The sequence below is a fragment of the Phyllostomus discolor genome, chromosome X (genome assembly GCF_004126475.2).
Source record: "Phyllostomus discolor isolate MPI-MPIP mPhyDis1 chromosome X, mPhyDis1.pri.v3, whole genome shotgun sequence".
Taxonomy (NCBI): domain Eukaryota; kingdom Metazoa; phylum Chordata; class Mammalia; order Chiroptera; family Phyllostomidae; genus Phyllostomus; species Phyllostomus discolor.
This window is the reverse complement of record NC_050198.1, coordinates 95,078,637-95,093,598: the sequence shown is the minus strand read 5'-3', so window position 1 is coordinate 95,093,598 and position 14,962 is coordinate 95,078,637. Positions and strand designations below refer to the sequence as shown.

General features: G+C 44.2%; 1 protein-coding gene across 3 annotated transcripts; it reads left to right on the top strand.

Moving 5' to 3' along the window:
- The first annotated feature begins 5,311 nt into the window (after nucleotides 1-5,311).
- LOC114505149 (rho-related GTP-binding protein RhoG-like) lies at nucleotides 5,312-14,513 on the top strand. Of its 3 annotated transcripts, XR_004901024.1 has the most exons (4): nucleotides 5,312-5,624; nucleotides 11,142-11,232; nucleotides 11,414-14,132; nucleotides 14,165-14,513. XR_004901024.1 is itself a non-coding variant. In XM_036016725.1 (3 exons), the coding sequence occupies exons 2-3, from the start codon at nucleotides 11,230-11,232 to the stop codon at nucleotides 12,002-12,004; spliced, it is 594 nt and encodes a 197-aa protein (XP_035872618.1). In that variant the 5' UTR covers nucleotides 5,312-5,624; nucleotides 11,142-11,229; the 3' UTR covers nucleotides 12,005-14,513. The 3 variants fall into 3 exon arrangements, 2 of the variants coding, with proteins under 2 accessions (XP_035872618.1, XP_035872619.1); XM_036016725.1 differs by having other exon boundaries at nucleotides 11,414-14,513; XM_036016726.1 differs by lacking the exon at nucleotides 5,312-5,624 and having other exon boundaries at nucleotides 11,066-11,232; nucleotides 11,414-14,513.
- The last annotated feature ends 449 nt before the right edge of the window (nucleotides 14,514-14,962 follow it).

Genomic DNA, 14,962 nt, shown 5'->3' with positions numbered 1-14,962 from the left:
CACTGTTATTCCCTGAAACCCAATCGCAGGCCTTCATAGATAATTTAGCTACCATTTAGAATTATGCTGGAAAGACTTAGGGATCATTTCTATAGTTTGTTACTAGAATTATGCTGGAAGTCTTAACCAATACACTGAAACAAGGAACCAAAATAAGAGGTATAAATATTGGCAAGGTAAAGACAAAACTTTCATTATTTCTAGTTGATATGAAATTCCAAGAAATCAGCTTACAATTGTTATACAAAAAACAAATGTTTAGCCCTGGCTGGTGTGGCTCACTGGATTGAATGCTGGCCTGCAAACCAAAGGGTCACAGGTTCAATTCCTGGTCAGGGCACATGCCTGGATTGTGTGGTCGGTTCCCAGCTGGGAGCACGTGTGAGAGGCAACCGATCAATGTTCTCATATCGATGTCTGTCTTCCTCTCGTTCTCCCTTCCTTCCCCTCTCTCTAATAAGTAAGTACATAAATAAGTAAAAATTTGTTAAACAATAAAAATAAAGAAATCTCAGAATTGTTATGCTGAGCAAAAGACGTGGAAACAAAAGAGTGCATGCTGTATGATTCTATTTGTATGAAATCCTAGAAAGGCATAATTAATCTTTAGTGAGAGAAAGCAGAACAGTGATCCTCTGGGGCTGTGGGATGGTAGGGATTGACTGCAAAGGAGTACAAGGGAGCCTGTAGGGCTGATGGAAATACATGCCTTCACTGTGGCAGTAATTACATAGGTGCATCCGTTTGTCAAAAGTCATCAAACTATAGCCCTGGCTGGCGTAGCTCAGTGGATTGAGCGCGGGCTGCAAACCAAAGCATTACAGGTTCGATTCCCAGTCAGGGCACATGCCTGGGTTGCAGGCCACGGCCCCCAGCAACCGCACATTGATGTTTCTCTCTCTCTCTCTCTCTCTCTCTCTCTCTCTCTCTCTCTCTCTCTCTCTCTCTCTCTCTCTCTTTCTCCCTCCCTTCCCTCTCTAAAAATAAATAAATAAAATCTTTATTAAAAAAATTTAAAAAGTCATCAAACTATAAACTGAAAATGAGCTTTTAGATGTCATGCATCTGTAAGTTTGATTGACACAGAAAAAAAAACAATTCTGCAATAACAAGGGATGAAGTACTGGAACATGCTACTACAGGGAGGACACTCAAAAACATTATGCTAAGTGGGAAAAAAAAAGCCAGATGCAAAAAGCACAATAGGTATATTGTGTGACCCCATTGCTGTGAAATGGTCAGGAAAAACAACTTCATAGAGACAATAAGTAGCTTAGTGGTTGCCTGGGGTTTAAGTGCAGGGACTGGCTGCACCTGGGCCTGAGGGGCCTTTCTTAGGTGATGCAAATGCCCTCACATTGGATTGTGAAGATAGCAGCACAACATTGTCAAGTGCCTAAAAATCATTTCATTGCTCACTTAAAATGAGTGACCTTGTTATGTAAATGATATCTCACTGACGCTTGTTTTCAAAAGATAGTTGACCATATGGTTCAACAATCCTGCTCCTTGGTATTTACCCAGAGGAGCTGACAACTTGAGGTTCACACAAAAGCCTGCATTTGAATGTTTATAGGGCTTTATTCACACAACTGGCTCAACTTGCAAGCAGCCAACGTGTTCTTCAGTAGGTGAATGGATATGCTGTAGTGCATCGGTACACTGGCATATTAGTACTAAAAAGAAATGAGATAGCAAGCCAGAAAAGACATGGAGACACCTCAAATGCATATTACTAAGTGAAAGGAGTAAATGTGAAAAGGCTACATATTTTTTTATTTGATTCCAACTGCATGACATTCTAGAAAAGGTAAAAAAAAAAAAAAAAAACAACCGTGGGTATAATACCAAGATCAGTAGTTGCCAGGGATCAGAGGGCAGACAGGGATGAATAGGCAGAGCACAGAGATGTTTTAGGGCAGTGAAACTATTCTGTATGCTATTATAAAAGTGGATACATGGTATTGGATATTTGGCAAAATTTGTAGAATGTACACCAAGAGTCAGTCCTAATATCAACTGTGGACCTTGGGTGATGACAATGTGTCAGTGTAGGTTCATCGGCCCCAACAAATGTGCCACTCTGGTGAATGCTGATCGTGGGGGCGGTTATGCGTGGGAGGGGGTTCGGGAATACGTGGGAATTCTCTGTATTTTCAATCCCATTTTGCTGTGAACCTAAAACTGCTCTGAAAAGAAACTCTTTTTAAAAAGAAATGAAATATCAAGCCGTGAGAAGACATGGATGAACCTCAAATGCATATCAGTAGATGAAAGAAGGAAATCTGGAAAAGCAATACATGTTGTATGATTTCAAGTACATAAAATTCTGAAAGGGCAAAACTGTGGAGACAGTAAGAAGATCAGTGGTTGCCAGGAGTCAGGGGGGAGTGGGGGTGAATAGTCAGACCACTGAGTATTTTTAAAGCAGTGAAACTATTCTGTATGCTATTCTAATGGTGAATTCATTTGTTAGAACTCAGCACATACCATACTAAGAGTAAACTCTATCTAATGTAGACTTTGGATTATAACAATGTGTCGATTTAGGTTCATCAGTTGTAACAAATATGCCATTCTGCTGATACGGGGTCTTGAGATAGAGGGGGAGGCTGTGAGTGTGTGTGGGGGGACAGGAACTATGTGGGAATTCTCTGTATTTTCTGCTCAACTTTGCTGTGAACCTAAAACTTATCTGAAAAACAGTGTATTAGAATGAACTATTTAAACAAAAATAATAACAATGTACTGCAGGATAAAAGTAAAATGCCTAACAATAGAACAAAGACCAGAAAGACAGAAATGGAAGTATATTAACACAAGATTCTGCAAAAAAAAATTTTATTGATAGATATTTTTTTGAGAGAAAGAGAGAGAGAGAGATTGATTGATTCCTGGCTGGTGTGGCTCAGTCTGGGCACATGCCTGGGTGTTGGGCCAGGTTCGCAGTTGGGGGCATATAATTGGCAACCACACTTTGATGTTTCTGTCCCTCTCATTCTCCCTCCCTTCCCCTCTCTCTAAAAGCAAATGAATAAAATTTAAAAATATATAAAGAGAGAGAGAGAGAGACATCAGTTTGTTGTTCCACTCATTCATACACTCATTGGTTGTTTCCTGTGTGTGCCCTGACTGGCAACTGGAAACCCTGGTATGGGGATGATGCTCTAACCGACTGAGCTGCCCAGCCTGGGCAATGTAAGGTTCTTATATTCTTCTTAAAGTGGTATCATAACATTTGAAGGTAGACTGGGAGAAGTTATGGTTGTACAAACCAAACCTTGAAGCAATCACTAAAACAACAAAACAAGGAGGGATAGCTAGTAAGTCAACAAAGGAGATACAAATAATATTGATTAATCCAAAAGGAGGCAGGAAAAGACAACAAACAAGAGATGGGACAAATAGAAAACAAATAGCAAGGTGACAGACTGAAACCTAACCATATCGTGTTAAATACAGATGGTGTAAACATCCCAATTACAGGGTAGGGATGAGCAGATTGGGTAAAAAAGCAAGACCCAACCTTATGCTGCCTATGAGAAAGGCTCTTTACACAAAGACACAAATAGCTTAAAACTATATTTTAAAAAAGATGTATCATGATAACACTAGTGTTTAAAGGTGGGCGGGCTGTATCAGTATCAGTCAACGTAGATTTCAGAGCAAAGATAACACTAGTAAATAAAGAAGGTAATATGATAAAAAGTCAGTTAATGAGGAGAACATATCAATTCTAAATGTTTGTGCACCTAATATAACAGCTGCAGAATACATGAATGAAAACTGAAAAACTAGAAGGAGAAATACACAAATCCACAATGTTTGTCAGAGATTTCCTTTCAATAACTAATGGAACAAGTAGGCATCAAATTGGCAAAGGATATCAAAGTGAACACCACTATCAATCAAATTGACTAGATGTACATTTATAGAATATTCCACCCAGAAATAGCAAAATAGACATTCTTTTCAAGTCCACATGAGGTATTTGCCAAGACAGACCATGTTCCAGGCCACAAAACAAATCTCAATGAATTCAAAAGGATTCAAGTCCTACAAAAATATGTAGATTCTCTGAAAACCATGGAATGAAATGATATATCAATAACAGAAGGATGTCTGGAAAATCCCCAAATATTGGATAACTGAATAATCCACTTGTAGATAACTCATGGGTGAAAGAAGAAATGAAAAGGGTAATTAGGAAATATTTTGAATGGAATGAAAATGAAAGCACAACAAATAATTTGTGGCATTCTGCTAAAGCAGTAGTTTGGGGATAATTTGCAAGCACTAAGCAGCTCTATTAGATCAGCAGAAAGCTTTCAATGACAGGCTTTCACTTCAGCAAAATGAAGAAGAGCAGATAAAATGAAGTTTCAGAAGAAAAACAACGAAGATCAAAGTGAAAATCATGGAAATAGAAAGAGAAAAATGAACAAAACCAAGTTCTTTTTTAAAAAGATTTTATTTATTTATTTTTAGAGAGGGAAGGAAAGGAGAAAGAGAGAGAGAGAGAGAGAGAGAGAGAGAAACATCAATGTGCGGTTGCTGGGGGCCGTGGCTTGCAACCCAGGCATGTGCCCTGACTGGGAATCGAACCTGCGATGCTTTGGTTTGCAGCCCGCGCTCAATCCACTGAGCTACGCCAGCCAGGGCCAAAACCAAATTCTTATATGCTAATATTCTTTGAAGCATTATTTGTAATAGTAAAAAATTAGAAAGGAGAGAAATGTCCATCACTAGATAAATGGCAGCTACAAAAGTCAAATTCATGGAGGCACAAAGCTGTTCAAAGATTGGTTTCCAGGGGCAATGGGAAGGAGGGAATGCAGAGTTAGTGCTTAATGGATATAGAATTTCTGTTTCGGGTGATGCAATGGTTTTAGAAATAGACAACCATGATGGTGCCACAATATTGTGGATGTATTTAATGCCACTGAATTATACAGTTAAAAAAGGTTAAAATGGCCAACTTTGTTATATATATTTACCATAGTTAAAAAAAATCCGAAAGCCATTGAATTGTACAACTTAAGTTGGGAATAGTTTAGTACGTGAATTTATATCTCAATTGAGCTGTTCTCGAAAGTGCATGGTGTATGATTCCATTTATATGAAACTCGAGACAATGCAAACTAATATATGGTGACAGAGAACAACCCTAATTCGCCAGTTTACCTCATTTTCTTTGATCACTTCCATCTTTCTTAACACTTTCTCAGTTCCCTAAGTGGCTCTTTATGTTAATACTGGTCCTGAGGAAAAACAGGAGTCTGGGGAGGAAGGGGTGGCCTCACTTTGCCAAGGGAAAGGTGAGGCCGGGGGACACTCGAACCCGGGACCTGGTCCTGGGGTCAGCATGTAAGCAGTGCTTGATTACCGGGAGGCGTGGTTTAGGATGCCGTGACGCCAGAAAAAGAGGCTGGTCCAAGGACTGCACTTCCCAGGAGGTCTCCGGGCGCTGAGAGGAGACTGCGTCCGACGACGGGGTGGGACTCAGGTCGCTGCCCGGATGTGGACTTGAGCCCGCCGCTGCAGCGGATCCCAGTGAAAGACGCCGGGAGGCTTTGCCGGCGGCAGTTGAGTTGAACCGCGCGGCACGACGAGCACTTCGCCGGGTATGTGACCCCTTATCCCAGGCAGTGCCCACATCCCCTCTTTTGTCGAGTCTCCCATCCCTGGGACCGTAGTCTCTGAGCCACTCCTTGAGTGGAAGGGATCTGAGGGTGGCATGAGCTGTATGTGTAGCGGGGGAGATCGAGCCGGCTCCGTGAATCCGATGTGGGGCACCTCTCTGCCCCGGCTCAAGAGTCCCGCTGGAGTCCCAGAAGAACCCATCACCCTCGGTGGAGGAGAGTATGCCCAGCGCGAGGTGCCCAGCGGGCTCGTCGTGGCTATTGATGGATCGCTGAGATTGCTTCTGTGGTGAAGTTGCCAGGCGCAGGATAGTCCCCCTGGCTCCCGGTTCGGGAGTCTTCACCCTGCTTTCTTCGCCTCCAGCCATCTGAAATCTCCCTTGACTGCACCTGAACCAAAGAAATTAGTTTTCAGTGTGAGAACCCCCCCCACCCCCAATTTAGTGGATAACTGAGTTGCAGAAAGTACTAAATAAAACTAGGGGTCTTCTGCTGAATTGCTTTGGTTTCAGAGAGGGTGATTTAAGTGGATTAGACTGAGACTTGCTGAAAGGGTGAGCCTTGGGGAATGACGGAGAAACAGTAGTACTTTGAGCTGCGTTCTTGTTCTCACTGTTATTGGATCTTTTACATTGTGTTCAACTTAGGAGAAAAGTAACTGCTGTGCAGACTGTACCAGTGAAGGACACTTTGTCACATGAGATAGGGACGTTTAGAAGAAGCTATGACCCCAAGGTTAATGGTAAATGACTAACAAGGAACAGAGCCTTCTAGGGTGCTGGTATTGGCAGTTCCATGCCTCTCCCAGTTTTTAATCCTAGACACACCTTGAAGCTCTCTAAGCTGCTCTGATGTCTACCTAGGGCTACTGTGAAGTTAAAAATAAGAAAAGATGGGTACAAGTACTGTACACCGTGGTCCCCAACCTTTTCGGCAGCTTGGAACGGTTTCGTGGAAGATGTTGCGGGTGGGGGGTGGAGGGAGGGGGTGCGAGGATAGGGGGCGAAGCTCAGGTGAGCTTCGCAGGCTGCACTGTGGAATGGGGGGGGGGTCCGGAGGAGGAGCTCAAGTGACCTTCACTCCCCAGCTGTGGATGGGGGAAGGGGGGAGCAGGAGGCGGAGCCCAGGTGAGCTTCGCCGCTCCTCCGGAATGGGGGGGCTGGGGGCGGGGCTCAAGTGAGCTTCGCTGGCTTCACTGTGGAATGGGGGGGTCCGGAGGCGGAGCTCGAGTGAGCTTTACTCCCCCGCTGTGGATGGCGGGGAGGAGCGAACCTCAGGCGGAGCTCAGGTGAGGTTTGCACCCGGGCCGCCGCAGGCGGGGGAGGCAGGAGGCGCAACTCCAGAGAGCTTTGCTTACCGCCAGGTTCCTAACTGGCCGCGGCGGTCTGCAGCCGGGGGATTGGGGACCCCTGCTTCACACAATGCCTCTAGAATGCTCTCAATTTTTACTTTCCCTTTACTTCCCTATAGCAACCCCCCCCAGCCATACATTACTGTACACTATTACTTGCCTCCTGCCTTCACCACAAGACGTTAAGCTTCTAGCATTCTTTTTCTTTGTACCCCCTTTTTTTTTGAGTCCCTCCTAGCAATTCATTGCCCATAGTAGTACTTGGGACAGTGTGGATAGTGGTGGTGATGGGGAGGGGACAGCATTGTGCTGGATGCCGGAACTTAAGTAAACAAGCCTTTCTCAAATAGATGACAAACAGAATATTGGCCTTTCTCTTCTAACTCCTAGCCTTTTCCCAGAGCTCCCAAGCCTTTAACAGAGTGTTATTTTACTTTTAACATTTTAACCATTTTAACGTGTACCATACAGTAGTGTTAACTATATTCCCATTGTTGTGCAACAAATCTAGAATTTTTTCATCTTGCAAAACTGAAACTCTAGCCCTGGTTTGTGTGGCTCAGTGGATTGAGTCCCAGCCTGCCAACCAAAGGGTCTCGGGTTTGCGGTTCTATTCTCGGTGGGGGCACATTCCGGGGGCACATTCCGGGGTTGAGGGGTGTGCGGGAGGCAACTGATAAATGTGTCTCGTGCTCAACAATGTTTCTCTCTTTCTCCCGGCCTTCCCCTCTCTCTCTGAAAATAAATAAATAAATAAATACATACATACATAAATAAAATATTTAAAAAGAACTGAAACCCTGTACCCATTAAACAACTCCCCCCATTTCTCCCTTCCGCAGTCCCTGGCCACCATCATTCATTCTACTTTATGTTTCAATAAATGTCACTCTTCTGGATATCTCACATAATTGGAATCATGCAGTATCTGGCTCTTTTTGTAACTGGTTTATTTCATTTAGCATCAAGTTCCTCAAGGTTCGTCCATGGTGAAGCATATGAAATCCATCTTATTTTTTTAAAAAGATTTTATTTATTTATTATTTTTTTAGAGAGAAGGGAAGGGAAGGAGTAAGAGAGGGAGAGAAATGCCAATGTGTGGTTGGTTGCCCCTCATATGCCCCACACTGGGGACCTGGCCGGCAACCCAGGCATGTCCCCTGACTGGGAAACGAACCAGTGACCCTTTGGTTCGCAGACCCGTGCTCAGTCCACTGAGCTTCACCAGCCAGGGCCATCTTATTTTTTAAAAAAATATTTTATTTATTTATTTTATAGAGAGAGAGGAAGGGAGAGAAACTGCAAGAGAGATGCACATCAGTTGCCTCTCGCACGCCCTCTACTGGTGTCCTGATGCGCAACACAGGCAGGTGCCCTGACTGGGAATCAAAAGTAGCAACCTTTTGGTTCGCAAGCCAGGCGCAATCCACTGAGGGCCCATCTTCATATATATATATTTATGTGCTACATTTTTCTTATCCATTCATCTACCAATAGACATTTAGGGTGACATTTAGGCTGCTTCCACTTTTCCACTTCTTGGCTCTATTAATGAAGCAATGAATGTGAGTGTGCAAATAGGTCTTCAAGATCCTGTCTTCAATTATTCTGGACATATTTTTATTTTTTAATTTTACTTATTTTTAGAGAGAGGGAGAAAAACATCATTGTGAGAGAGAAACGTTGATCCGTAGCCTCTTGCACGCACCCAACCAGGGATGAAACCCACAACACAGGCACGTGCCCTGACCCAGATGAACTGGTGGCCCTTCACTTTGTGGAACGATGCCCAACCCACTGAGTCACACCGGTCAGGGCTCAATATATTTTTAGTATTAATTATAAAACTTTTTAACTTTGGAGAATTTTAAACATACAGAAGTAGATAAAATAGTGTAATGAACATGTGGGCTGAATAAATGGGTCAGTTGTACAAAACAGCCTTCCAAAGTACCTGGGACTTTTGCTGATCCCCGTGCCCCCCGCCCCCCGCCTTTCATAGACAGTGTGTTACGGGTGAGCATATTTGGAGTTTTGTTTCAGACCCCAGGTGTTCTAGCTGCACTTCATCATCTAGGCCCGCAGCCATCAGTGTGACTGGAGTGCCCAGCTGCAGACCATATATACTAGGAGTATTTGGAGATAATAAATGAGTAGAAGTGAGTGTAGGTGCCTTTTCCTACTTATAGAGAAGAGGAGCTGAGTTTGGAGTGCAAAGTGGTCTTTGTGCCCAAGAATTTCACTCTGGTACAGCAACCCCCTCAGATGCAATACTGTTCTGAAAGCAGTCACTTGGAGCACAGGTGTTTGACACTAGATGATACCTAGAGGACGCTGGGAAGATGAGAAATAAGAGCAGTGATTGCTATAGAATTCAGAGGACAAAGAAATGCATCCAGACTGGGAAAGGAATGTGGTAGTGACTTTGCCCTGATTCTAGTGACGTTGTGTGTTCGATCCTTAAGGCTGTTGCTAGGTAGAAAAAGACAGAGCTGATAGTGAGTACCCTGGGATGGTTGCCTGCTAGTCCTGAGTTATCCTCTGGACTTGTGGCTGTGGGATATGTGCTACCAAAGGCTTCTGGGTGAAAGGCTTCCCTATTCAGAACCGGCTGTGTGGGAAGATAGCTACCTCTAGTGGGCCTGTGCGAAGCATCCTCAGGCCAACTTTACTGAGACCCAAATGAGTGTTGTTTTGGTTTTGCCCATGATATGGGCCGAATAGAGACCTTTACTAATAAGATTACAGGGTAGGGGATGTGTCTATTCCCCCAAATTCCCAAGGTGAGAAGCTAATTCCCAGTTTTTTTTTCTATAATCAAATACATATGACAATGTATCCCCTTTCCTCCACATTCTGACACTTGAAGAGCTGTATGCTATAAGGATTGGGTCTGACATGAGGGCAGTAGTTAAAAAGCTGAAGAAATTGGAGTGCTCTGGGGCACTGACAAGGTAGGGCATTGCCGGGGTATTGATATGGGTGTTTGAACATAGGAACTCAAACATGTTTCTTAGAGACCATCTCTGCCAGGGTCCCCAACCCCCAGCCTCCCCAGCCCCCCACCCCGCAGACCTGTATGCGCACAGCAGGAGGTGAGCAGTGGGCTGGCGATTTGCTGATCTGCTCCCATTACTGCCTGAGCCTCGCCTCCTGTCCTCCTGCCTCCCTGCCCCACCCTGGCCCTGGAAAAATCAAAACCAGTCCCTGGTTGGGGATCACATGCCATGCCATTAATTGCCAAGTACTTCATGCATGAAGAAGTGGACAAAGAGTACGGTGCTCTTGTGACCTGTAGTTTCACTCAGAGAAGGTGGGAAGGGATGAGACCCCTGGCTTGTCTAGCGCTGTAATCACATCGGGGAACTTTTGCCTTCCGTGGCAGAATAGTAGAAGAGTAATAACGTATGAAGTCTTAGTGGCTTTTGAAACCTAGTAAGTACTTCGTACGTGGCAGACACTAATAATGACTGTACCCGCATTCTTTCCTTTAAGCCTCAGGCTAGAAATTTGCCCAAATTCCCAAGGCTTAGGAAAAGAGAGGACAGGTTTTTGACTCCAGAGGGTTTGACCTCAGAGCTTGGAATCCTTTTTTAAAAATTTATTTATTTACTTTTAGACAGAAGGGAAGGGAGGGAGACAAACATCCAAGGGTGAGTGATGGGGTGCCTCTCGCATACCCCCTACTGGAGACCTGGCCGGAAACCCAAGCACGGGCCCTGACTGGGAGTCAACCGGTGACCTATTGGTGTATAGGCCGGTGTGGAATCCACTGAACCACACCAGCCAGGGCATCAGAGCTTGAACTCTTAATCACTTCTCTACATCTCTGATGCCTTTCACTTCAGTAGTAAGTGTTGCTATTTTTCAGGAACAGAGAGGTTCCTTTGCTGGGTCTATAGCCACAGACCCAAAGTGAGAGCCCTGTTTCTTTTGTTTCAACTTTGGGAACCATCTTTCTATACTTAAAAAAAAATGAGCGACCATTTACTGAGCACCTAGTATATTTTAGCAGCTTGGATACCATCTTTTCAGACCTTAGGACAACAATGTAGCATAAACACCGATGTATATGAATGATATTTAATCTTTTGGGGGCTCACAGCCCTTTTCAAGACTCTAATAACAGCTTTGGATCTTCTTTCCAGAAAAATTCACTTACGCGCATACATATAGGATTGCACACAACTTCAGAGGCGGCTTTTAGGACCCACTGAGGCCTGTCTTTTAGCATCCATGGTAAGAACTCTGGCCCCGTACCACCTTCCCCAGCTGGTTCTTCTGTGGTGTGAAGGGGATGGGCAGTGGGTGGGGGGGTTCACCTCTTGTCTTTCTCCTCGGAGAGCAATGTTTATGAAGCTTGGGCTCCCTTCATTAACCAAGCATCTGGGAACACTCTTCATTTCTCTCTTACACGTAGGACTCCAAGGGAAGAATGCAGACGATCAAATGTGTGGTTGTAGGAGATGGGGCCGTGGGTAAGACCTGCCTCCTCATCAGTTACACAACAAAGTCCTTTCCTGAGGAGTATATCCCCACTGTCTTTGACAACTATAGCGCGCAGACATCTGTGGATGGCCAACTTGTCAGCCTGAACCTATGGGACACGGCTGGTCAAGAAGAATACGACCGACTGAGAACGCTCTCCTACCCCCAGACCAATATCTTCGTCATCTGTTTTTCCATCAGCAGCCCATCCTCTTATGACAATGTGAGGCATAAGTGGTACCCAGAGGTCACCCATCATTGCCCCAATGTACCTGTTCTGCTGGTAGGCACCAAGAGTGACTTGCGAACTGACGATGAGACAGTGAAGAAGCTGAAGGAACAGAGCCTAGTGCCCACAACTTTTCAGCAAGGCATTATCCTGGCCAAGCAGGTGGGGGCTGTGAAGTATCTGGAATGTTCTGCCCTGCTGCAGGATGGAGTACAGGAGGTATTTTTGGAAGCTATCCGCGCTGTGCTTCACCCGGCCACAAAGAAGAGCACCAAGAAATGTGTCCTCTTATAGCTTTTGGGGTGGCACTTAGGGACTGCCTCCATGGAGAATAAGTGGGGGGATTCCTTTGACAGGATTTAATAATGCCAACAGAGCCAATTGACTGTTCTGGAAACCCTGGGCTCTAGGTTGCTGGGCTTTTGAAGGAATGAAGACAGACAGGCTAGTCTGTACATATATGGCTGCTTTGTGTTTTGGTTTGAACCTTTGGAGGAAGTGTGTGTATGTGTGTGATCAAAACAGTAAGAGGAGACACCACAAAGCGCTGTTCCTTCCTGTCCTGGCCAGGCCGAAACTAAGCAGAGCAGCCTTGTACTGTTCTTTTGTAGACTTTTGCCTGTTCCCTTTCAAATCGAATTTCAGCTTTTCTGACTAGTTAATATTGAGCAAGTGCCTCACAGGAGGACAAGGCTTTCCAGTTGTTGAATCATTGCCTTAAACTTTCTAATACACTAATTTTTCTTGAATCCACTAATCTTTAAAAACCAGTTTATGCAAGATTCCTGGTGTTCCCAGTGTTGACATGTCCTCATTCCTGAGCTAAGACGTTTTGGCAACACTGGTTAAGTAGAATTTTCCAAAGTTCTGTGACATGGGAATAGATATTCCTTAGAAGGTTCTGTGAGCAAATAAGCCAGGAACCAGCTATTTAAATAAAAGCTCAAGAGGTTCTCCTACTGTAGGAATTTATAATTTTTAATAAGCATGCAACATTCCGGAAGCTTTCACTTGGTCCTATGCAATATCTATTAACATCTTTGGAAATACAGTTTCTGAGATGCTGGGTTGATAGGATGTAGGAATTCCTGTGCAGGAGGCTATGCAAAAAAAAAAGCATAATGTGGCCTCCTCCATGCCTTTGAAAGAAATGGCAGTCACGGACTTTTACTGTCATTCCTCTTGAGTTACTATAAAGGCTACTGTGGTCTTTTCCTGTTCCTCCTCCATACACCTTGGGGTGTGTGTGGGTGTGTTCGTTCGTTCGTTCATTCGTTTGTTCAGCCGTTCAGCCGTGTGTGCCTTTTGAGGTCTTTTAGTTGCTCCAAAAGAGTTGGAGTTTGTTGGATCTCCAGGCTGTGGGCTGGAGTTGCTCAGCCTGCCCTGGGGCAGTGTGAGTCAGATTCTTCATCCCAGTAGGCCTGCTTCTCCATAGTTGTTAGATTCCTGACCTGTATTTGATATGGAAGAAAAACTTCCCCACCTGGCAGACAGCAGTTGACAGCTCCCCTACGTCCATACCTTCTCATCCTGCCAAAACAGCATTGGATTTTTGAGCCTTTGGCAGGTAAGAGGATGACATACCACAGTACCTCCCCCTGTGGTGGGTGAAGTGTCTGTGCTTTGCTCTGTGACAGTCTTGCTGTGGCTCTTTGACTAGATGTGAGCAGACTTGCCTCAGGCTAACTGAACCTCCTGAATAGGGTTGCCAGAAAAAAAACAGCAATATTTTACATGACACAAGGAGACTAGACTGGGCAGTGAGCACACAGTGGAGTATGCAGATGTTGTGCGCCTGAAACTTCCATGTTATTAACCAATATTACTCCAATAGATTTAATGAAAATTAAAGACAAAGGTTTTTTTTTCCACAAATAACTTTTTAGTACAAGCAATGTACCACGTAATATTTGGGACATACACTAAAACATTATCTGCTGTTCATCTGAAATTCAAATGTAATGCAAGCATCCTGTGTTTTTAATTGGCTTAACCTGGCAACCCTCCTCTTGGAGAATCTGGAACCTGGAGGTCAAGGAGAAATCAAGTATTGATAGAAGATAAAAAGTTTATGTTAACTCTATTCTTACTACTTGTCTTCTGGTTTCCCCTTTCCCTCACCTGGGACTACGTACACTGTTCAGTTTTCTCTTCATCACTGTTCCCTCCGTTTCATACACTACTTCATTGGCATTTATTTCTACACCAGTTGTCTAAAGCTGTGAAGGATTTAGGGAGGATAGTATTTGTCTGGTGTGTGCCTTCTATCTCAATTTCAGGGTACTGTATTTATTTCCCACTGTGTGCTCCAGGGCTTCCTGTGGTGGTGGGGGGGGGGGATTCTTTATAAGCAGGGTGTCCACTGGAAGAGAGTGAGGGCGGCCCTTCTCAATGAAGGCCCAGGAGTGCTTTGGAAAGTGAGGTTGCTGTACAGTGAAGCACGGTGAAAGTGAGGTTGCTGTACGGAGAAGTCCGGTGACTGCAGGGGTCAACTCGCCTTTGTGCATGAGGTGTCCTTTGCCTTTGTGTAGAGTCCCTGAGTTTTCCCAGAGACAGTCAAATGAAAGTCCTTATTGCTCAAGCATATTATAGTCTCAGGGTGTTCTGATTGCTGCTGGGTGGCACACAGGGCTTCATGGTCGAAGGGTTAGAAACACCTATTCTCTAGGAGCTTTCTGTTTAGCTACTGAAGTGTTTTCAATTGGCCTGTAGCCCTGGCTGGGTTGAGAGCTGGCCTGTAAATCAAAGGGCTGCCAGTTTGATTCCCAGTCAGGGTACATGCCTGGGTGGTGGGCCAGGTCCCTGGTTGGGGGTGTGCGAGAGGCAATCTATTGATGTTTCTCTCAAATATCCATGTTTTTCTCCCCCTTCCACCTTTCTCTAGAAATGAATAAATAAAATCTTTAAAAAAAAATAAATTGGCTTTTAATTTAATAGTGCCTCCTGCTCTTTTTGTCTGGAAAATTCCCAAATGTAAGCATAGGTTTTGTTTGGGCAAACTTGTGTCCTCTAATAAACAGAGGTGTGATCCACAAGTGTGAGAGAGTGGTTTTGCTACTGGAGTGATTTGATGATCATATGCATACACTGACATCTTGATTTTTATACTTAAAAGGAATTTGAATGAAGATGAACATACTAGTGTCACTTTTAAATTATTCATAATGGATGCAATAAGCTTTTCCCACTTTACTGGGTCTGTTGCTTTCTAAAAATACAAACAATGCCTTCTCCCTCCCACTCCCTCATTTT